The sequence below is a fragment of the Drosophila rhopaloa genome, unplaced genomic scaffold (genome assembly GCF_018152115.1).
Source record: "Drosophila rhopaloa isolate 14029-0021.01 unplaced genomic scaffold, ASM1815211v1 contig_2, whole genome shotgun sequence".
In the NCBI taxonomy this organism is placed as follows: Eukaryota; Metazoa; Arthropoda; class Insecta; order Diptera; family Drosophilidae; genus Drosophila; species Drosophila rhopaloa.
In genome coordinates this window covers 6862659-6884486 of record NW_025335083.1, presented here as the reverse complement: position 1 = coordinate 6884486, position 21828 = coordinate 6862659, and the positions used below count along the sequence as shown (strand labels likewise).

Here is a 21828-nt window from a genome sequence, read left to right as displayed (position 1 = left end):
AAGTAAGTTAACTTCGTAAGCCGATGTTCTTACACCCTGCAGATTCTTTGTCAAAAATATCGAACAAAAAAATGTATATGTATATAAAAAAAATAATTAGATTAACTAGAAAAGCGCACAGAAACACAAGATTAAGAACATATATGTAGACTTTATAGGGTCGAATTTTCTATTTCAGTTCGTTGCAAACTTCTTACTTAAAAATTTAAAAATGAGAAGTGCACAACAAACTTATTACACATGAGTTCTATTTCCAGTTATAAATATATATCTATTTATTTTTATTTTACCTAACGATTTTGTTGGATTTTTTTAAGGAATAATAAAATATTTAAGAATGTTCAAAAAAGGCGGGCAAAAAAGGGCCGACGGAAAGCAACAATTGCTTAGCTTCTGTATCAAAATCAAAACCAAGAGACGATGTTCGTAACTTGCTACCGAGTTAACACAGCGGGACACAATTATCCTATTAGGCAATCGAAACGCAACTCGATAGGAAACTCCATTTCAGGGTGGGGAGCACATTAATTAGTTTAATTAAATGCAAATTTTATTCTTACCATGAATACACACGTTTCTGGCTTAAGCTGTCATGAACCATGTGGACTGGATAAGAAATTTGTAATATACTGTTTTTTTAGCGATGAAATTAAGGACGACCGTAATGGCAACTACTCTCCGTCGAACGACAATTCCGTGGCCAGGGATCCACAGAGAGTTACGATTGTGATGAATGAGGAGAAGCGTACAGCTGATTGTAGAGTAAAAGTTCTTAGTCCATGGCCAGAAGTATTAATCGCTCCCGTCAGACGGATTGTTCTCCAATTCTATTTCTTGTAAAAACAAAAATGAAAAACAGAAAAAACCAGTTCCGCATCAAATTTACAAACTAACGAGAGCAACAAATATCTAAAAATTTCATTGTATTGTTTTTTTTACACATTTATATCGTTTGTAATGAGTTTTATATATTTTTAATAAATAACGTGGACGCTATTTAAAGTTATTCAGAAAATCTTAAGCAAGTTTCCATGATCGAATCATCTTGGATCTTACAACAATTTTGTAAATGTATTATCATACCATCAAAAACACAATTGATGGAAAGAATAGATTTTTCACGAGCAATTATGGGGACTAGAAATTCCAAAGGTTTTCTATGTGATGCATGTACGTATTGTTTTTCAACATTGTGGTGGCAGACATCTGAAAAAATGTCTTTTGAATAATGAAGTCGAGTGGTACAAGTTAACACTTCAAATTTCAGTAAGTATAGCTTTTTGTTGTGTTATGGGGAAATGGGGGCAAAGGCTTAAGAAAAACAAATATTATTCTGTACTTCACTTCTTTCAACTTTATTTTATTTATGCAAAATCGTGTATTCCATTAAATCTACAAATGAGATTTTAGATCGAATCAAAAAGATCGCGCTTTAATGCAAATGTTGGGGGAGTCTTGAAAAATGCACACACAAAAGTAAGAAAACTATGAGTAAAAGTATAAAAATATTTGAATCTATTGTTTGCTTTCAAAATGCAGTTGGAATTGTTAAGTTCAGTTATCATAATTAAGTTAACACTTCGCGCATCGCCACAAAAAACGCACTTAAATAATTACAATTACAAGATTCGTAGCTGTTGATTTTCGAAATTTTTACAAAACTCTCAAACCGTTGTAAACAAATTTAAAAAATTGTTTCTCTTCTCGGAGAAAAATGTTTAAACACATGTTGTACAACAGAATTTTTAACTAATTTATCAGTATAGAGGTTGAATTTACTAGGTTGTTAGTGTACATTGTCGGCATCCACAAAGATTTGCTCGTATTGCTTTTTCTTAATTAGACTTGACGAGAAGTTGTTGTTAATGAATGTGAATGGCTTCTTGAGTTTCGACTGATAAAACATTTTCTGTTTTTTTTTAACTAATTGCGAAAAATTAGGGTTTCCTTCACTATTTACTATGACGCGTTTTTATGTTGGTTTCTGCTGCAGCTGCTGATGATGTTGCTGTTCGAGAGGTAAGCGTGCCTGACGCTTAGAATCATTTGAGCTTGGCGTATGCGTCGACCTTTTTGTGAAACTGGTTGTAGTACTCCAGAGCGGCATTACGCGTCTGGTTCAGCGCCTGATTGATGTTCTCGGGAGACAGACGGCCACTAATAAAACGTCATAGTTATAATGGATTCTTGAAATAATTAATGCGCTTCAAACTTACACAAGCACCTTTTCCTTGATAAGCGCGGCAGACTTGTCGTAGCTGCTGACGGCAAAATCGCTCACGCCCGCAGCAAAGGCTTCGATCTTGCCAGACAAATTGGGCACGTATTGGTCAATCTACAGAATAGAAACATATTAAGAATGGAGTCCGAAAGTAGTACTGAGATTAATTTAAAACTGGTTTTTGCATATTCAAACGTGATATGATCTCATCTTCAAGACACTTACGAATTTGGCCACGACGGGCCACTTGGCGCCGAAGTAACCCTTGCCGTTCTGGTAGACGTTGCAGGCAGCATTCCTCGCCAGCTTCCACAGGTCGCCGGTGGTCTTGATCGCCGGTTCCGCGTACGGCGGAACATTCACCTCCGCCCACTTGTAGCCCCGGGCTCCGGCTCCCATGACCGTGTACCAGGTTTTCTGGACATGAGGCAGCACTCCGGCGTTCTTCAGCACCTTGCCAGTGGCAGATTTCTCAAACACTCCCTTGCCGTTCACCTCGGTGTCGTAGAACAGAGCTCCGGCGATCAGGGCGATGACGAAAATGCTGCCCAACGTCCACTTGCAGCATCCGCATTTCTTTTTCTGTGCCGCGGCATTCTGTTTGTTCTTCTTCTGTTGCGCGCTGCTCTTCTCCTGGACGCTCTTTTGGGAACAAAAATTAAATATAATCAGAAAGGAGTTAAGGCAAGGCTACTCTTATTTTACGGCGTTATTTGCTAGAGTCGCGTTTACCTTTTTGGCGGTCGGCGCTGGTTTGCCGCCCTGTTTGTTACTTTTCGGTTTAACCTGAGCCATTTTCTAATTAATTTCACTTAGTTTCGATTAGCAAAGAGTATTTATAGATTTCCTCAGCTGTTCACAAAAGATGTTGAATTAATTATTGTGTTTATCATTGCAATCTTGTTTGCTAAAAAGAATGATGGGCTTTGCAAGCTTTTAAACCGAGCTTTTTTAGCTACTGAAAAAAAGGTTGCTTGCGAATGCTTAGCGGGATAAGAGCGCGATGACCTAAGATGTGAGAATAAGCTAATATCGCGAGTGGGGATAATTAAAAAAGTTTTAAATACATATACATGTGCACTCAATCCATTTTTTCAGATGATCAAAATTAGATTTGATGTTCCAGCTTACATCTTGAAATTCAATATGCGTACTTGCTTTTACTGCATTAGAGCTTACATCGTCGTATCGAGGGCCTTAAAAATGAGAAACTCAAACCCATAAATAAGAACCAAAACGCTTTTATTCAATTTACTCAATCAATTTGTATATGAAATAATTATTGCCCTCATTTAAAATAAGAAAGGAACGAAGTTAAACAATTTAATTTTAATTTTAATTTCCACTTTCTACGAGTGTTCTTATTGCAGCTATATGAAATAGCCGTCCGATTATTGAAAAACTGGCTAAGAAATACTATACCTTATATGTGGATATATGTTAAAAAGCAAGGCATTTATAATTGTATTGACCCTTTTTACCCGACTATTTCTTTGAAAGCGATATAATGATGTAGAAACGGATAGACGGACATGGCTAGATCGACTCGCCGGGTGATGCTGGTCAAGAATTCGAACTGCTTTATCCCTGCTAACAAAACTGACTTTTCTTGCCATATATTTAATAATTTTCCATAAGTTTGTCTAACAAAATTTGAAAAATTGAGTGAACTTTGGGATAGGGCCTCTAAATAATTCAAGAGTAAAAAAAAAGTAATTTTAAAATAAGATTCATCTGAGCTAACACATATTGGGTCGCTTAGAAATTTTACGCTTACAAAATCTTCCACATATGAATATGTTTCTATAAAGTCAGAAGAGTTGAATGAACTATGGCTTATGGCCTCTAAATTTCTTCGCTTTTGTGCTTGCGGAGGAAAAGAAAGAAAGGCAATGAAAACCACTGAGATGGCCGGCAAGAATCAGGGTCACAGTGGACATGCCACGTGTTGAAGCAGCCTAAATTCTTTTTGGACCTTCGGGTTCGCAATCGTGGCATCGGAAGAATTTCAGGTGAGGAGAGCGCCAAGCTGCACCACTGTGCAATGAGAGTGAGAGTGCGGAGAGAGGGGTGCGAAGATTGCGCACAATCGGCAAACAAGAGGGGAGCGGAGAAGAGCGGCCAGCGGATGGCCAATCGCAGCTGGAACACATCAGGCAATAGGAAAAAAAAAGTGATGCCGCCGGCTTGGCCGCCACGCCAGATCATCGAAAATTGGGCGTGCTGATAAGAACGCGGTCGAATGTTGCCTGATAAATGGGATTTATGATGCCCAATCTCTCTTTTCGAAAGCAACACGTCCGCTCGGAGAAATTTAGCGGCAACTGGAACCCGCATGGCAACGCTATGGGGAAAAGTGCAGCTATAGCTGCCACCAATACGAAGTCAGAGGGGCGCACGCATACGCATGCAGCACCGTTAATGATGACACGCACACATACGGCCGAAACGCACTTTGCACTGCAATAACAACAATGTAAGCCCGACAATTAAGGTGCGGACCATTAATTTATGCTCACTCTCGATGAAAAGCCAGTTGAAATGGGGAGAAATTTCGGGAGAACGCCGGCTGGCTTTTCCGTCTCTTTCTGGCAGCGACGTCGCGTTGGCAGCGTCCCTTTTAAAATTGGGTTTGGTTAGCAGATTAATATGTTGGTTTTTCTACCTAAATGGGTGTACGTTCACTGCCTGCAGTCTAATCAGCCCAATTCATTCTTTTTAGCAATGATTGCAATAAATTATTCACTTTTGCTTGTCAGTTCCACAAATTTATACCTTCGTTTTTCTTTTCACGAGAGCGATGTGACCAGACTGTGGATGGAACAAATTCGTAAACAGCGATAACCACTTTACAGTGTGACCAGACGTTTAATCAGAATGGCAAAAAATTTAAGTCTTTAAAACTCGAAAATGTTAGCAAGTTAGCATTTCACGAAATTTTCAATTAATTTTATCGTTTTTATAATCATTCAGATCATTTCAAATGAAATATCGACTCATTATATGTAGTACAATTGAAATAAATAGAGTTATTCCTCTATGTATATATTTTTAAAATAGATAAGATAGGAATTTAAAAGGCAAATAAATTTTAAAAAAATTCTGTTTTTTGAACCGCACTTACCAGCAAAACTTCTTTCAAGCCCTCTAAGCTGCCTTCTTTTCGCTTGCTCGCTTGAAGTTCGTCGTTAAGGTTATCCACATCTTGTAGAAAAGAGTGAAATACGGACGACGTAGCCAATTCGTGGGTAGACGTCGTCCAATTTTCGTCTTAAAAAGGATGGTCAATATTAATGCTTTGGATAAAATGTGGCTTGAAATTATCTTTAGTTTAATCAACAGTTTAGTTTAACTTCAACATTTTTCAGGTGAGATGGGTCATTAAAAACAGACGTGCCGTAAATAGCGAATGGTGGAAGTGAATGGCTCAGACGATTTTAAAAATCATTTATGTATGCCTTACCTATAGCTTTTAGTAGCAATAGACTAGGCAACTGTTGCTTTTTGTAGTTCATGCGCCACACCCTCAGGCAATCATCCCGACCGCTGCTAAGCAGGCAACTAATACAGCCTTCGATCTCGTTATTCTGCTTGGAATTTCCGCTGATTTCGCGGAAGAGCGTCAGGAATATATTGGCATGCTTCACGGGACTATCAATATAGTTTTGCTAAAGGCACAGGGAACAAAAGTCAGTTATAATATGCAACATTAAGCAACTCCATCTGGGCTTACAAGCAGCAAAAGCGCGCTCCGCTTCAGACTTTGTTGCCACTCCTTCTGCAGGTTGTTGTAAGGCGCATTCAGGGCATTGTAGGTGGCAAAGAACTCCTGCTGGTTCAGCTGCAACGGGTCCACAGGTTTCTTAGCTGCCGCCGCACTCAGAGCCCGCTCCATGTACTCCACCACAAACTTGGTGTACTGCTTCAGCTCCAGGTTGGGCAGCATCAGGTTCTGCCACACTCTTACGCCCTCGTTTAGCGACTGGTAGCCGCCCTGGCCAATGGCCCACAGGATGCTCAGGCATATGTTGCTGCGATTTTGGTAGGAATTCCGCAGCAGCGCAGTCTTGGCCAGGTTCCGGGAGCAAATGCTCGGCCAATTTTGACCGATCAACTGCAGGATCAGCTTGTAACCGGCCACCGTCTGGTTGTTGTTCAAATCCGTGGCCATGCTGTCCAGCAGGGAGTAGAAGAAGTACTCCAGATTCTGCTCGCCCACGCTGCCCAGGAACTCCACAATCGAGTACTTGAGCGAGGCACTGGCCAAGTTGCTTGGATACTGAGCCGAGCGGCCGGAGAAGATGGGATCGCACTCGTAGGACAGGGCGCCATTAAAGTAGAGAGCAATCTGGAGAGAAATGATATTGCTTAGCTGGTTCTATGGGGCATCTCATGGAGCACCTACATGACTCAGCCACCGCAGCTCGGATCCAGGACAACTGAGCTTCACCTGCTCCAGTTGGGCAGCAAAGTCATCCCGGGTGATGTTCCTTAGGGCCTGCTCCAAGGTCTTCGGCTTTGCCACGGATGACGACGTTGACTTTTTCGGAACCAAGGCACCAGCATTCTTCGTGAGGTTCTTCTTCACTGGCGATTTATTGGTTTTCGAGGAAGACGAGGTACTTGAACTAGATTTTGCAGGGGAATGGGACTTGTTGTTGTTATTGCCGCTGGAGCCGAACAAATTGCGGTACCGCTGAGTTGGCACTGTGGAGTGGGAAGATAAAGGGGGAACTTGTAAACGCATCGCCAGTTGCACTCTATTTAAACTTCTTACATAGCTCCTCGAGTTTCGGTAACTGGGCTGCAATCCGCTTTTGTTCCGTGTGCGCGATCACCTTTTTGTCCAGATTCTTTTGCTTGCGCGACTTGGAGACCACCTCCCACTGTTCCGACATGTTGAGTGCAGTCCGGTTAATTGGTGGTTCTAAATTAAATTATCAAATGCAGGCGCCGGCAGAATAAAAAGCAACAAGCAAGCAAAGCCGATGGAAACAGTGTTGGCTAGCGGCGTTAATGTGATGTGGCTGATTAGTGGAAAGGTTATTAGCAGTAGCGGAAAAACCAAAAAATAAGAAACAATATACTGTGATTGTAACTGAGTTGTTATACGTTTTTAACAAGTTTTGTGAACACGAAACAGACCTCATTTAACTGAAAATGACCGGAAAAAACTTCGGAAACCCATTTCAAATTTCATTTATCAGGGATGTCAAAATTTTTTAAATGAAACGCTTATCCAAGTTGTCAACCTTAAGTGGTATTTTGAACTATCGTACATCGGTCACATTGTATGGCTTGTTTACATTTATTACATTTTTCTGAAAAACGCTTAGTTGATAAATACTGCATTTAAAAAGGTTTCCGATTAAAATTAAGAAATAATGGCTGCCTCACGCTCCCGGCGTAACAATGCCGGTAACAAAATAGCCCATTTACTGAATGAAGAGGAAGAAGACGACTTTTACAAAACGTCCTATGGCGGATTTCAGGACGAAGAAGAGGACCACGAATATGAGTGAGTTTTGGAGATATTCTGATATATAGAACCATTTAAATCCCAGATTCCCCAGACAAAAGGACGAAGAGGAGGATGTTGTGGACTCGGACTTCAGTATCGACGAGCAGGATGAACTGGTTTCGGATCAGGAAGACGCGCCCGACAAGAAGCGAAAACGCGGAGGCGTCAACACAAAGGCTTACAAGGTGCGATTCACTCTCAGAATACTTTTTGGTTATGGGCTTACATATTCCTTGAGCAAAAGGGTGTATTGCATTTGTTGAAAGCGATGCAACAGGTAGCAAACAGTTGCCAGTCCTATAAAGTAAAAATAATATAGACTATGCGTCTATATAGGGGCTAGGATTTTGGACTTTGGGTTCAGATTCTTGTGATGTCTTTGGTTCCTATGGCAACTATACCATTATGCAGAATAGCAGAAATATGGCAGCTATTTGATATTGGATTTTAAATAATAATATTAATAAGATTCCAAAAAATGCAAGTCCCTTGCTCTTAAGCTAAGCTCAAAAACGGCATAGGAATTAAACGGAAAGGGATATATCAACTAGTGAACTACTTTAGAGTCGCAAAATGTTCCTAAATTAATTTCTCAAATTACCAAATGTATTCATTTTTTTTCATTTTATTTAAAATATTAAGGGCATAGGTATTTTAAGATAGTAAACCCTATGTAACGCCTTAAAAGAACAACTTGGAACATGCTTTAATAACTTGACTCCTTTAGGAAACTAAGCCGGCCGCCAAGAAGGAAACAAAGGCCGTACCCGCCTTGCACAAAAAACGAGCTGGAGGTGGAGTGGTCAAGCGGCGTGTACGACCCCGATTCACGGTCCTTGACTCTGGACGCAAATCCATACGTACTTCCACGGCAATCAAGACACAGGCTACAAAAATTCGACTAAAGGAGTTGGACGATGCCCGCAAGCGCAAGAAGAAGAAGGTTCGTGTGGAGGACTATATGCCCACACAGGAGGAGCTGCTGGAGGAGGCCAAAATAACCGAAGAGGAGAACATTAAATCTCTAGGTGGGTATCTAACACTTCCGCAGACGCATTAATAAAACACTTTTCTTTCGAAACGGCAGAAAAGTTTCAGAAAATGGAGCTGGAGAAGAAGAAATCGCGTCCCACCAAGCGCACGTTTACCGGTCCCACGATTCGATACCATTCATTGACGATGCCCGCCATGCGAAAGCCCACTCGCGGATCCAATCATCCCGTCGATTCAAAAGATTCCGCCGGAAAGTGTGAGCGTACATTCGTCACCGTCGAGAACGACTTCAACGACAAGGTGTTCCAGAACATCTTCCGTCACAAGCCGGCGCCTAAAGTCAGTAATGGCATCTGTCCGATCACCAGACTGCCAGCCCGCTACTTCGACCCGGTCACCCAGCAGCCGTACTACAGCATCCAGGCCTTCAAAATTCTGCGCGAGGCCTACTACATGCAGCTGGAGCAGCAGGGTGGCAGCAGTGAGCAGCCCGAGCTGGCCAAGTGGCTGGAATGGCGCAAGCTGGTCAAGGAGAATCGCATCAAGGCTTCAGCAGCTGTCAGCAAAAACGGGGAAAACTAAAACGGATAGCTATTCAATAGTTTGTTAAGTATATATATATATATCGAATAAAAAATAGGCACACAAAAAAAAACAGAGCTGCAGCATTTATCTCTAAACAATCAAAAACATTTTATGTGTGGTTGTTGCAAATACCTCTTATTATAAACTGCAAATGAAGAAAATATTTATAATTCAACACTCGAATTTATTCGACACGAGCCAATGTTTACTTAACACACTCCTTCTAATATATTTATGCACATATGTACTTATTAGTATTGTGGCCATGGATCAATGTGTGGGGTTTTCCCAAAACCTAATCTTCAAAAAGTTATTTATAACCAAGGCATAGTTTAGTACGACCTAAACCAATGAACAATTACCAGCAGCATCCGGTTTATTGACTTAGCAAGATGATAACAACGTTTACTTAAAAGATAGTTTAACTCGCTCATCCAATTTATTAAAACCTATTTAATGCGTTATGTATCTTGCGGTATTTTTAAATTTTACTTAAACTTTCTAGTTTCTTATTTAGATTTATTGTATGTGTTGTTTTCATTCATTTCTGTCAAATGGTCAAGTTGATAAGCACACACAAGCTTTTTGAATTAAATAACATAAGTCTAGAGGAAATGCGGTTGTTCCGACACTTAATAGCTAAGTATATACATATATACAATATATAATTCTCGGTTCTTGCATCATACTGACACTTAAAAAAATAGGTTTGACTACAATCTTGTTATGATTTTTGTATTTTCTAAGAACGATAACCTATTTAATGTTTGGTTTTAAGCCTTTAGATTATACGGAATAGTTATGTTCGCTTCCCATTTTATATATTATTATGATATATTTAAATCTTAAAGGGAATTAATTTAGTGAACCCGGCCGAAACCTTGTCGGAGATGTAAATACATATGTATGTTTTGTCTACTTATCAAAAACAACGCACGAGCTAGTTATTTGGATTGTCTGAACGGACAAGGTATTATCATGTCTAAGATTTAGTCAAGCCCGTGAGCTCAGATTATAAGAACGTGTGGCGGATAATTCAAAAAATGAGAAACTGGGTTGCGATTGGAGTCCTCCTGGTACTGGGATGTCAATGCGCCAAAGTGGTCCGGGCGGACAGTGATAGCGATAGCGACAGCAGCAGCAGCGGGGAGCGCAAGAGCAAGCACAAGTCCACGGGACACAAGTACAACTATCCCGCCTATCCGACTCCTAATGGCTATCCCTACCCTCCTTACCCATATGGCTACAATCAGATGCCGCCGTATCAGTCAATGCCGCCATATCAATCAATGCCGCCGTATCAGCCAATGCCGCCGTATCCACAGCCCCTAACTTACTCCTATCCGTACCCCCAACCGCCAATGCCTGGCTACTATTCGAATCCTCCGCCGCCCCAAACGGCTCCTCCGGCGCCGCAACAGGCTCCTCTGCCGCCGCAACAGGCTCCTCCACCGCCGATGTATCCCCAGTATCCTCCAGCTTATCAAGGAGGATATCCACCCCAGACGGGAGGACAGAATTCAGGCTCACCCCCCAATCAGGCTTCGTCACAGCAACCTGCTTCCGGACCAGGGACAGGTCCATCGTATCCTCCAGGTGGCTCCAGCGTTATCAATCACTCCCTTAAGGTCAACAAGGAATACAACGAGGATGGCCACCACACAAACACAACTTAGTCGAGGAACTAAATGTGAAGCCCATTGGAAATATTTTTCTGAGTTTTAATTCCAAAACAAAGTTTAATGAGAATAAAAAAAATATAATAATTGTTTAACCTATTTTTTGAGGGAAACATTATTTAGTGTGTTTGTCTGGCTTAAAAAAAAAAAAATTCAAAGAAATTATCATTAAATTAAAGAAATTATGCTTTTTTCTTTCACAAAAAATAAAGGACTGTTTATTCACATCACCTAAAATAGTTAAAGACTCTGAAATTCATGAAAATTAAATATTTGTACGAGTCTTAAGTCTCAAAATAATGTTTACTACAGCTTAAAAGTATGTACAGTTAAGTATCTTCTTTTGAAAGGAATCGTTATTTGGTATGTCCAAATAATAATATTTAGCTATTAATTATGATTGCATTTCAGGTTGGATTGTTTATATCGAATGTATGTAATTATAACACATATATTATAAATATAAAACAAGCTTATATGTATGATATATATAAATATACATACTTATCAGGCACTTGAATGATCCACTACTGTGCTGTGATTGTATAGATGTACGTGATAGACGTAACTGTTCAAACATTTTTGAATGCTGAGCACCAGGGGCTCGAACGGATGCCAAATGAAGGCGCACAGCTCCCGCGGTGCCAAAGGATTGATAAACTTGCGTGCCGCGGCGTGCAGTCTAAACTTCACCGACTGCGTGGTCCGATCTCGGAAGACAATGGGCTCGGCGGAGCAGGGATTGGGTCGCTCCAGCGGCGATACGTGGCGATCGTCAAAGCTGAATTCGTTGAACCTTAGATAGGGCGATGGCGAAAGGCTCTGGGAACTGACGGGCACGCTGGGGTTGAAGCGCAACGCCGCTTGTCGGACGAAGGGAATCGACTCGTTGGCATCTACGAAGTTTTGCTTTAGAAAGAAGTGCAGCGGCAATGAGGGCGCATCTCCAGTTTGCAGCGATCGCACATTGCTCATCTCATCGTAGAATTGCAGAATGATTTGGAGCAGGTCGACCGAATAGTCAGGATACACGCCCACCACTTCCTCACCAGATACCGTGTAGAAAACATATAAGCGGCGGGGTGTTGGGGCCATGGCAATCGTTTCACTGTCTTTTGGCCTTTCTTCGTAGCGCAACAGAAGAAGTTCCTTGTTCACCAGTTGCATTCTTTCCATAATCATGTGCTCTACCTAAAAAGAGGGACGTGTTATTGCTCCCAGTCTTTTATATTTTCTTATTTAAGAAGAATCGATTTATACGTTTTTAAATAACTTTTACATTTTTAAAATTATCTTTTCATTGAAATGAAACAGTTAAATTTTAATGGATATTATTGCTTTAAGGGTATAGAGGAATATTTAAGACATAATATTGTTTTTTTTTGAATTCATTTTTGAAAGAGTTTGGATTAAACATAAAGTTCTCATTATAATCAGGGAGGCTTAGAATTCTCTTATGTTTTTCTGGGAAATTTGGTTTTAAACGTCTTCTTTAAAAAAAATTTCTCTATGTTTAATTGTTAAAACTTTTAAAAGAGATTTTTAAGTCACCCCTGAGTACTGGAAAATCGAAGGAAATCACAATTATACTTACAAACTCGAAGTTTTTATAAAACTCCTGGCGTTTCTCCTGCGCTTTAGAGCAGTTGGGATCAATTTGGCGATACAGGAAGCTTAGAACTCGCTGTTTTATGTGCGTAATGGGCCGAACCAATGTCGCGTCTAGAGTGTCAAAATCTGATGGAGCCTTTTCTATGAAGTTCCGAGGCAGGGGACCAATGGTCTCCTGCTCGTGGAACTTGCCGTCCGCCACCCAGTAGACGTAGATGCACTGATGCAGACGCGACATGATCGCCACCGTGGAGCCAAAGACCGAAATGCCGTGATTGTGGGCAATCACGATGGAGTCGTGCGGCAGGAAGAGACGATCGCTCACCACGCCTAGTTTCAGGTCCACCACAAAGAACACATACGAAAAGGCGTCCAGTTTATCGAAAAGATCCGGGTACCGGATATAGTCATCGGTGGGCAGGGCACCGCGCAGCACTGCCATGGCCGCCAGCAGGACATACCGGCCCTCCTCCAGGAACACGCTGAACTCCCGGTGCAGATAGTAGAGGCTATAGTCGCCCTGGCACAGCCGCAGACTGAGCGCCTTCTTTGTGTCGAAGAGGCGCTCGAAGATCGTGCTTTTCAGGATGTTGTCCGGGCTGCTGAAGCACTCGCCACTGCCCACGTCCGCCTGGCGGATCAATTCGCCCACGGCGGCGCAGCTGAATCCCCTGTAGCGGTAGATGTGCAGGCTGCGCTGATCCTGCGAGAAGGCCAGAAGTTTGCTTCCGTCCGGCGTGAACTTGCGCAGGTAAACCGGCGGAATCGCCACCGAGTCAATGGTCAGACAGGGCGTGATACACTTGTAGAAGGGACGCTCGAAAGCCAAGCGGGGCATCCTGCCCAGCTGGCTGCCCGCGCAGGTGTAGCCGGATTCTCGGTTCTGCAGCAGGTGCACGAGGTTCTGCGATCGGAGGCGCCGCTCGTAGGCCATTCTGGCTGACCATGGAGGAGCCCTTACAATTCCTGGGAAACCGGCTCGACCTTTTTGGCGCTTTTCCTCAAAAGATAGTTCCCTTTCCGATCGCAACTCTTAAAACTATTATTTAAGTGTGACCAAAGCTAGACTCCCAAAGTATACTTCTGAAATTATCACTATCGATAAGCTTTCGATTTTGAATTTATTTTAAATATACATTTTTATTCTAATTTTATTTTTAAATTATTTGGTTAACATTAAGGTATAAGAAAACCAAACTTTATGCCTCTCATATTTGTTTAGACAAACATTCTTAAAATAAATATACGACTTTACCTTTCTTGCTTAAAAATGTCATATTAAAAGCTTTAAAAGTAAAGATTAAGCACCTTAAGGATAATTCAAGTTTAAAACAAGACCCTTCGTCTACGATATAAAGTTTATATTTAGAAAGCAGAGTTTTGGGAGGAAGCCATTTCATCATAAAAAAGGGAAACTTGAATCTGTATTTTCTCTTTGAGCTGATCAAATCACTATCAAGCCCTAACTTTTAAATTCCCTACGTGAGCACCTAGAAGAGTTTAAAATGTATGTTTTAAAAACTTCATTACTTAGAAAACTTAACCCTTTTAAAATTATATCAGTTCCTGTCAGAGTTACAGCGATTCTAATTAGAAAAATCCTTTCTTTTTGTGCAAGACTATTACTTTTAAAAGGACAATATCTTGTAAACCACAGTACCAGCAGTACAAATTAATATTTCTTTAATGATACAAAATAAATAAACTTATTTACTCTTCACCGCTTAATTTGTGCATCTAGATTTCTAAACTAGAAAAGTGAAAGTGATGTCCAATTAGTGATTTTATTCCAGACTTAGTTGTCCAAAAATATTGTTTTTCGAACATTTTCGGAATTTTAAGTTACTATTTCACTTTATTCAGTGTCGAAATGTTCACAGATATACAAATACACATCTGATTTAAGATTACGATTCCCGTTCCAGTGACTGCCAAGCGGAGACTATGGTAAGACTAAACGTTGTAGCCCACAATGTGGCGTTTGCCGATGCACTCGCCGATGTAGAACCAGAAGATGACCTCGGCGGTCACCAGGGTGTTAAGCCAGGCCTCGCGAACAGTGAGGTTCTTGTAGGCGCCGGTCTTGGCTCCCTTGATAATGTTGCCGAGGCCCTGTCGGATGGCCGGGATATCACCGGGCGTCGGGGGCGTCAGCTCCACTTTGGCGTACTTCAGGAACACATCCAATTGTGGTCGTGCCTGAGTAAGGAGCCCTGCAAAAATGATCATTACATAATTGTTCGCTTAGTAGGCGCAGTTGGTGGAACACAAAACCGTTAGCTTTTAAATTGCGACACTTACTGTTCACAAGTCCTGATCCCTTAGTAGCCAAACTCGCCATCTTTTTAATTTGGTTCTACAAATAGTTGGAATTATACAAGAGGAACTTCGCGAAATGTGTGGGAAAACCTTACCTATTCAGTGTGCGACGAAACAGAGATGTTATGGATCTAGACCAGGGCTGGAGGAGCACTTATCGATTGGCGGACGTATACTAAAAACTACCAAAACCTATTTAGTGTCAGTTATATTACTGAAAGGCTAAATATGATCATTTTCATCCCAAACTGTACTCGAATGAAAGTGAATACAATTCATACAAATTACATTTAAGCTAATATAATTTAAAGCGGAAAAAGCGGAAGTTTTAAAGAATTCATTCATCAAGATCCAGGGTCTCACAAAAACGTTTGATGAAACCAAATTTTCATACATTTATCTGTCTGAGAAATGTAAGCACGTACTCGGAAAACCTGCCCATAGTAGTCTAAATTCAAAATTATAATTTAAAATACTTGTTATATACAGAGTGGTATATTTTTTTATTGTGTTAATGAAGCCCTAGGGTATTTTCAAACGCCAGAAAGGCGGTCACACTGCAAAGGTGTGGAAATCTTAGTTTCCACAAAACGAGCAAATATTTGCATTTTTCAAGCCCCAAATTGGCTAATTAGAGTTTTCATTGAATCGAATTTGACACCGAGCCCCCGAAACGGAAGTGGCTGTTTAATGTTTGTTGTGGTGCCTGCTGCGAAGCGAAAAGTGTGACGGGCGGTGAGTGTGCGTAGTGATAGGTGTGAATGTGATGTGAACTGAACCGAGCTGGTCGAGTGTTTAAAATCGAAGTCGCCACCATGCAACAACACTGCGAATAGAAAGTGCCTGCACAGAGAGATGTGTGTATTGTTGCGATTTAGTGCAAATGTTCCAGTGCGAAAATCGCGTAAAGTCGCCCCAAAAGTCATACACACACACAGTCGCGTACATGGGCGCTTGAGTTTGTGTGTGTGTGCGTGACCGTCTAATTTGCGTTGGTGGGAGGCCTAAAGATATACGTATACGAACATAGGTGCCCACGTAAAGCCTTCAGGTCGGAGCCCCCAGATAATGCCACCAAAAGGGGCGCATTATCGACTAATCTTTCTGCGAACGTGAATGAATCTTGCGGGGGTGACTTGGGCGTTACGCTCTTATCACCGTTCTGTAAATACCCCATTTCCGTGGGGTGTGGTCCAGATCCAGACGTTAAATTCTCCAGTCGCGCATATCACAAAATAATTCAAATACCGACTGGGTATCTTAAGTGATAAAGTGCCCAAGTGATGTATTTAAATAATTTCAGAAAACAGTTCAATAGAATCTATTACGATACCACCTATCAAGCTTTTATCAATTTTTTCAGTTTGCGGTTCAGCAGCAGTGACACATTTCTAAGCCCCCTCTTACCTTTTTTGCTTTTAAAATATGTAGATCTAAACCTTAATTTTGGCACAAACTTTAATTTACAAAAATTCTTTGAAATATTTTTTTTTATATTTGAATTGTTGATACACTTAATTTTATAACGTTATATTGTAACAATGAAACAATGTGTATCAAATCGGGTTTAAAGTCTTGACCAACATCAAAAGTAGCAAATCAAAATTTGATCGGAAATGAGGTACTGATTTTGATCCGACGTATAAAAGTCTTTAGAGCTTACCTCAATTGAAAATAAACGTATAAGAAAATCATACTTCAACACCTTGTAACAAGGTTAGACACTAATCTTTAACACTACAAATTTTTTATATCAAATTTTGTAATTCTACTTTCATAAGGATATTAAGCTTCTCATAATGAATAAAAGGACTTAATAAATACAAATAAAAAAAAATTCTTATTGTAACGGAATTCTGTTTAAAAACACAATTTAATAATAAAAGCAAAATCTAGCGTTTTCAATTTAAAAAAGCATTAGCCATTTATATAATGTAATAACATCCCAAAAACTAGATTAATTGAACGCACTTGAATTTTTGATTAATTAACATTTTGTATTTCAGTCAATGAGGACGCTATAATTCACGGGTGTGTCAAGTTGGAGATAATTGTCAATTGCGCCCGACCATGCCGCTGCCTAAACGATCGATAGAGCCCGTCCATGTGGCCCGGTCAGTCTACCAGCAGGATGAGCTGCAGTCCGTGGAGCTGGAGACGGTCACTAACACCACTCTGACAAACATCATCCGCCAGCTGTCCTCGCTGTCCAAGCACGCCGAGGATGTGTTCGGGGAATTGGCCCGGGATGTGGGCAATATCGGGGATCGGGCCAACTCTCTGCAGGCGCGTATCGATCGTCTGGCCGTTAAGGTCACCCAGCTGGACAGCACCGTGGAGGAGGTGCCCTTGACGGACATCACCCGCAAGAAGGCCTTTAAGTCGGCCAAGGTGTTCGACCAGCAGATCTTCTCCCGCGCCACCATGCCGGCGCCCATGATGGACACATACGCCCAGTGCGACAAGCCGCCGCCACTGGACAAGCTCAATGTCTACAGGGACGATGGCAAGGATGGACTCAAGTTCTACACGGATCCCAACTACTTCTTCGAGCTGTGGCGCCAAGAGATGTTGAAGGACACCGAGCGCGTGATGCACGACAAGGGCAAGAAGCTAAACAGACCGCGGCAGGAAGGAGGTGCTGGCGGAGCCGCTGGACGTGGCAACAAGAAGCAGAAGACTAAGATAAGGGTGCCGCACAATACACGGGAACAGCAACGACAGCGTGCGTTGGTGCATGGCGAGACTTTGATGCCCAACAACGTCATCTACCGCACTCCAAACTCCATGGTCAACGAGGAGGCCGGATACGGAAGTAAGTACTCGGCAAAGGGATTAATTAGCGGAAGAGCTAAGTACTCAGTGCGAACCAAATTAATAGGCTGCTATTGGAACGTTTGATCTACGCACTGAATATTTGCACTTGTCTTGCAATAGAATGGTATATTTTAATTATCAATTATGTCCTGTCTGCCCGTGTAGTTCAGCTAGTCAAAATACAGACTGTGAGCGAGGTTGACATCGATTTGCGGCAAAGCACTCTCGATGCGCACCACCAAGTTGTCGGTAATATCCAAGACGTAGGTACGATGATGGGGCCACGTAGCTTTTATTTGTGCCCGGCTATCATCCCACGATACAGATGTTTCCGCCATTCATTTACTTACTTCACTCGCTAGTTTTCGATAATCCTCCAAAGCCAGATCGAGGATCACTAATACCATTTTTTGCAGTTGCTGTTAATTAGAATTAACCCACATAATCACGACCAAAAAAGAGGTGACCGAAACAAGCTCTCAATTTCGCATAGCGCTGCTCTTATTAATAGTTTAAACTAAAGTCCCAGCGAAAAGTTTAAAAGTCTATTATTGTTTACAGAAAAGTGTATGCAGAGCAAGCGCAGAAAAAACAATTATATTATTCAAAAGTACTCCCATTAACTTATTTCATAACTTTATAATGGTTTTGATTTATTAGCAAAATTTTAGGGATGTGATACTCTATGGATTCGAATTTAAAGATAACTTATATTAGATACTTTTAATAATACAACTTGACTCTTAATATAGGATAACTAATCAGAAAATATTTATTTCGATTTGTACTCTGGAAGACCAGCTCCTCTATGTTCTTAGGGCCTTTTAGACATGTTAATTCGGTCAGATTTGCATTGAACTTCATAATCCGAATCGCCGACTGATTTTCACTGCTTTGGTTAATTTGCATGCTGTTTTTTTGTTGTTTTTCGATACGATATTAATAAAAGTAATAAGCCCTTTAATTATGTATGGATCAATCGCGCATAATCATCTCATTTACAGATACTATAAAGCCTTATAATATGCTTTCACATTTGGAGAAAAACAGTAATGTCACCAAGCAAACCGCCGTTGCGATTGCAGGTTAGACATCCACACACCTTAAAGCAAGCTCAGTAAAGACTATAAGTGTTCTTTCACACGCTTCTATCCTTTTATCTTACTAGTAATCCTTTTTGATTTTATTAGCATATGTGTGTACAGAGAATACTCTAAAACTATCAATCGAAGTCGCGACGATTTAATGAGTTTCATGTTAATGCAAAACATAAGGATTATCTCAAAACACTGTAAAATTTGACATATTTTACCTATCTTGTAATATTTAAATATTGTGTCTGCACATTACAGACCCAATGTGTCGTGCTTAATGTTTAAATTCATTTCAAAATCGTGATTTTTGATTGAGCAGAAGCTTTTGTTCAGGATCCTCCTATCTTTCTGTTGTAGTTCAGTCAATTTCCACATCTACGTCTACATGTCAATCTGCAGCTTTACTTATTCCTTTCTGTCGCCACATCTTATTCTATGATAGTTTCTCTAAATTGTTTTCTGTGCAAAGAGCTTCCAAAGACTGTTAATCGGTATGAAAATGTACTAAAATTTGTATTCTAGTTCAGCCAAGAGTCTCATCTGCACAGGAATTCTGAATTGCTTGTAATTACATGTGTTAATGTTCCTCAAGTGTAATTACACAATAATTGGCGTGTTCTGAAATGAGATGTGTGTCCTGTACAAACGATGCTTGCAGAGTGCTGTTGTCCATGGCTCTAATTTTTCCAAATCGTTTTTCTAGATATGGGTGTCTATGAGACTCGTCCTCCTCGTCCCAACTCGATTGAATTGCGCCGCAGTTACCAGTCCGAGCAGATCGATGGTAGTACCTACGAGCAGCTTCCTCCACAGATGGGAAATCAGTATGCGCCTACATTCGGAAACGGCATGGGAGGCCCCCAGCAGATGCAATTACAGCATCAGCAAATGTACGACGCCGGGCTGTATCAGTCACATGCGCTCTACGGGCAAACGGGCCAGGGCGTCATGTCGCCGGAACCCATATACGGGCCGGGCACACCGACGCGCAACAAGCCGCGTCCCTCGCAGCCTCCACCGGCTCCGCCGTCGAATGGCAGCGGTGGCGGTACGCCCACAGCCTCGAATGCCAACACTCCGACAAGGGGCAGAAGTATGTCGACCAGTCGGGATGCCTTGCCACCTCCTCCGCCAGTTCCAGACGTCATTTCACCGATGTCCGGCATGAACGGCGCCAACAGTGGCCACATGGCGGTCAAACTGCTTGGCCGGGCAAACAGTTCGTCGGGAGCTGGATCTCCGCAGATGACTCCCAACAGCGTCCAGAATGCCAATGATATGGTCATGACGCAGCTAAACAACACTTTCCACAGCCTCGGGATGTCGGGCAACCAACTGAACTCTCTTAGCGACTTGCCGCCACCACCGCCAGTGCCAGATCAGGTTTGCATTACCGTTTCTTGGATAAAAATTCATTTTATTAATTGCCATTCCTTGCAGCACTCGCCCAAGATGTCGCCACCCAATGCTGCGCCACCGCCACCGCCTCCACCACCACCTGTAGAGGATGGCTTGGGCAGTGGCAACCAGCACACGCTGCGCCCGCACCAAATTCTGCCCAAATCACTGGCCAATGGTGAAATGCAGGTTGGCCAACAAAATGGTGTGCCGCACATTGTTGCACCTAAAAAGATTATGCCTCCAATCTACGATCCACGCAACGATTTAATGAAGGCTATTCGTGATGGTGAGTTGAATGAAACTAGGCGTTACTGATTTGGTGGAGTATGGGTATATGTTAAGAAACAACGAAGTTATAATTTTGTTCCCTTTTTTCGATTGCTTCTGATACAGTCGTCCGATTTTTTTATAACTAAATCCGAATTTCTAAAATGGCTTTAAAATACTTTATCTCGTAGTATATTGATATTTCACATTTTCCCCGATTATTCCTATGGGAGCTATATGATATAGTAAGCCAATCCGATCCGTTCCGACTTATATACACCATGCCACGAATTTTAGAAAAGTTTTATCCAAATACTTTTAAACTGAAAGACTGGTTTGCGTAGGATGAACGGATATGGCTATGACTAGTGATGCTCTCTAAGAATAAATATACTTTATTGGGTCGGAAATGTGCCCTTTATTGCATTGATCGGAATAATAATATTTTCTGCAAGGACGGTATACAAATAGTATTACTAAGAAAATTAAATATGCTTTAATACCCAAGTTACAGAAATCACAGTTGAACCCGGGGACTTAAACCTTTTACGGTTTTACGCATTTTAATAACTTTTGTACTCAAATTATTTTTTAGGTATTACTCTACGCAAGGTTGAAAAGTCAGAGCAGAAAGAAATCGAACGAAACGCGGCGCCGCTGGATGTAGCTTCAATCTTGGCCAGACGTGTGGCTATCGAACTATCCGAGTCTGAAGACTCCGATAGTGAAGACGACAGCGAGGGCTGGATGGAACCGAACGAAACATCGGCTTGATCCCTGATTAACTCGTTAAAGCCTGACATAATTCTAAAAAACAAAAAGAAAAAGTAATTCCAAAGAGAATTAATCCATACGATGGTCTTAACCAGGCGTGGTAAACAATTGGATTACACAAAAGCACCAAAGCTTTTCTACCACCCTTTATACAATATACACCGAATCCTAAATAATATATCTAAAATCAAAACTTTAATAGAATTGTATATACACCAACGAGTAATTATCGTTAAAGTAATCGCTATAGTAAACGCATTTGAATTGTAAGCCTAGACGACAATCGAGGAGGAACCAAAACACTTGGCTGTTTGGCGCTTCTTTTGGAGTCGAGGCCTAAATAGATATGGGCTTCTGTATCATAGTAGTCGGTGTTTGGATATTAAATTATAATTAATCGATATTATCACTGAACTCAATCCTACCACAACTTGCAATCGATACGATTAATATAAAACATTTATCCAAATTAATAATTTAGAATTTTGTAAATACAACAAATACATTAAATATCGAACTCTGTAGCATTTCAATATACTCAACAAG

At 41.2% G+C, this 21828-nt stretch overlaps 6 protein-coding genes across 13 annotated transcripts; 3 read left to right on the top strand and 3 right to left on the bottom strand.

Moving 5' to 3' along the window:
• Positions 1-1331: 1331 nt before the first annotated feature.
• LOC108048841 (transmembrane protein 214-A) lies at positions 1332-7221 on the bottom strand. 3 transcript variants are annotated; one of them, XM_044460086.1, is made up of 8 exons: positions 6999-7221; positions 6627-6928; positions 5955-6569; positions 5685-5889; positions 5346-5491; positions 2447-2863; positions 2217-2335; positions 1332-2157 (listed from the first exon to the last, which is right to left on the bottom strand). In XM_044460086.1, the coding sequence occupies exons 1-8, from the start codon at positions 7117-7119 to the stop codon at positions 2043-2045; spliced, it is 2040 nt and encodes a 679-aa protein (XP_044316021.1). In that variant the 5' UTR covers positions 7120-7221; the 3' UTR covers positions 1332-2042. The 3 variants fall into 3 exon arrangements, with proteins under 3 accessions (XP_044316021.1, XP_016985248.2, XP_016985249.2); XM_017129759.2 differs by lacking the exons at positions 5346-5491; positions 5685-5889; positions 5955-6569; positions 6627-6928; positions 6999-7221 and adding exons at positions 2954-3073; positions 4997-5085; XM_017129760.2 differs by lacking the exons at positions 5346-5491; positions 5685-5889; positions 5955-6569; positions 6627-6928; positions 6999-7221 and adding exons at positions 2954-3073; positions 4968-5048.
• Positions 7222-7501: 280 nt separating this feature from the next.
• Positions 7502-9394, top strand: LOC108047513 (vacuolar protein sorting-associated protein 72 homolog). Its single transcript, XM_017127719.2, has 4 exons — positions 7502-7739; positions 7795-7927; positions 8470-8770; positions 8830-9394. Exons 1-4 carry the CDS (start codon positions 7606-7608, stop codon positions 9315-9317), a joined length of 1056 nt encoding a protein of 351 aa, XP_016983208.1. The 5' UTR covers positions 7502-7605; the 3' UTR covers positions 9318-9394.
• Positions 9395-10287: 893 nt separating this feature from the next.
• Positions 10288-11098, top strand: LOC108047514 (extensin). Its single transcript, XM_017127721.2, has one exon. It carries the CDS (start codon positions 10364-10366, stop codon positions 10994-10996), a length of 633 nt encoding a protein of 210 aa, XP_016983210.1. The 5' UTR covers positions 10288-10363; the 3' UTR covers positions 10997-11098.
• An 89-nt stretch (positions 11099-11187) lies between these two features.
• LOC108053119 (DET1 homolog) lies at positions 11188-13662 on the bottom strand. Its single transcript, XM_044460045.1, has 2 exons — positions 12594-13662; positions 11188-12190 (listed from the first exon to the last, which is right to left on the bottom strand). The coding sequence occupies exons 1-2, from the start codon at positions 13542-13544 to the stop codon at positions 11507-11509; spliced, it is 1635 nt and encodes a 544-aa protein (XP_044315980.1). The 5' UTR covers positions 13545-13662; the 3' UTR covers positions 11188-11506.
• Positions 13663-14445: 783 nt separating this feature from the next.
• Positions 14446-15095, bottom strand: LOC108047510 (ATP synthase subunit g, mitochondrial). Its single transcript, XM_017127708.2, has 3 exons — positions 15025-15095; positions 14912-14966; positions 14446-14823 (listed from the first exon to the last, which is right to left on the bottom strand). The coding sequence occupies exons 2-3, from the start codon at positions 14949-14951 to the stop codon at positions 14564-14566; spliced, it is 300 nt and encodes a 99-aa protein (XP_016983197.1). The 5' UTR covers positions 14952-14966; positions 15025-15095; the 3' UTR covers positions 14446-14563.
• A 372-nt stretch (positions 15096-15467) lies between these two features.
• LOC108047511 (wiskott-Aldrich syndrome protein family member 2) lies at positions 15468-21329 on the top strand. Of its 6 annotated transcripts, XM_017127717.2 has the most exons (7): positions 15468-15664; positions 16936-17744; positions 17912-18013; positions 18751-18831; positions 19544-20223; positions 20281-20527; positions 21104-21329. In XM_017127717.2, exons 2-7 carry the CDS (start codon positions 17000-17002, stop codon positions 21280-21282), a joined length of 2034 nt encoding a protein of 677 aa, XP_016983206.2. In that variant the 5' UTR covers positions 15468-15664; positions 16936-16999; the 3' UTR covers positions 21283-21329. The 6 variants fall into 6 exon arrangements, with proteins under 6 accessions (XP_016983206.2, XP_016983204.2, XP_016983201.2 ...); XM_017127715.2 differs by lacking the exon at positions 17912-18013; XM_017127712.2 differs by lacking the exon at positions 18751-18831.
• The last annotated feature ends 499 nt before the right edge of the window (positions 21330-21828 follow it).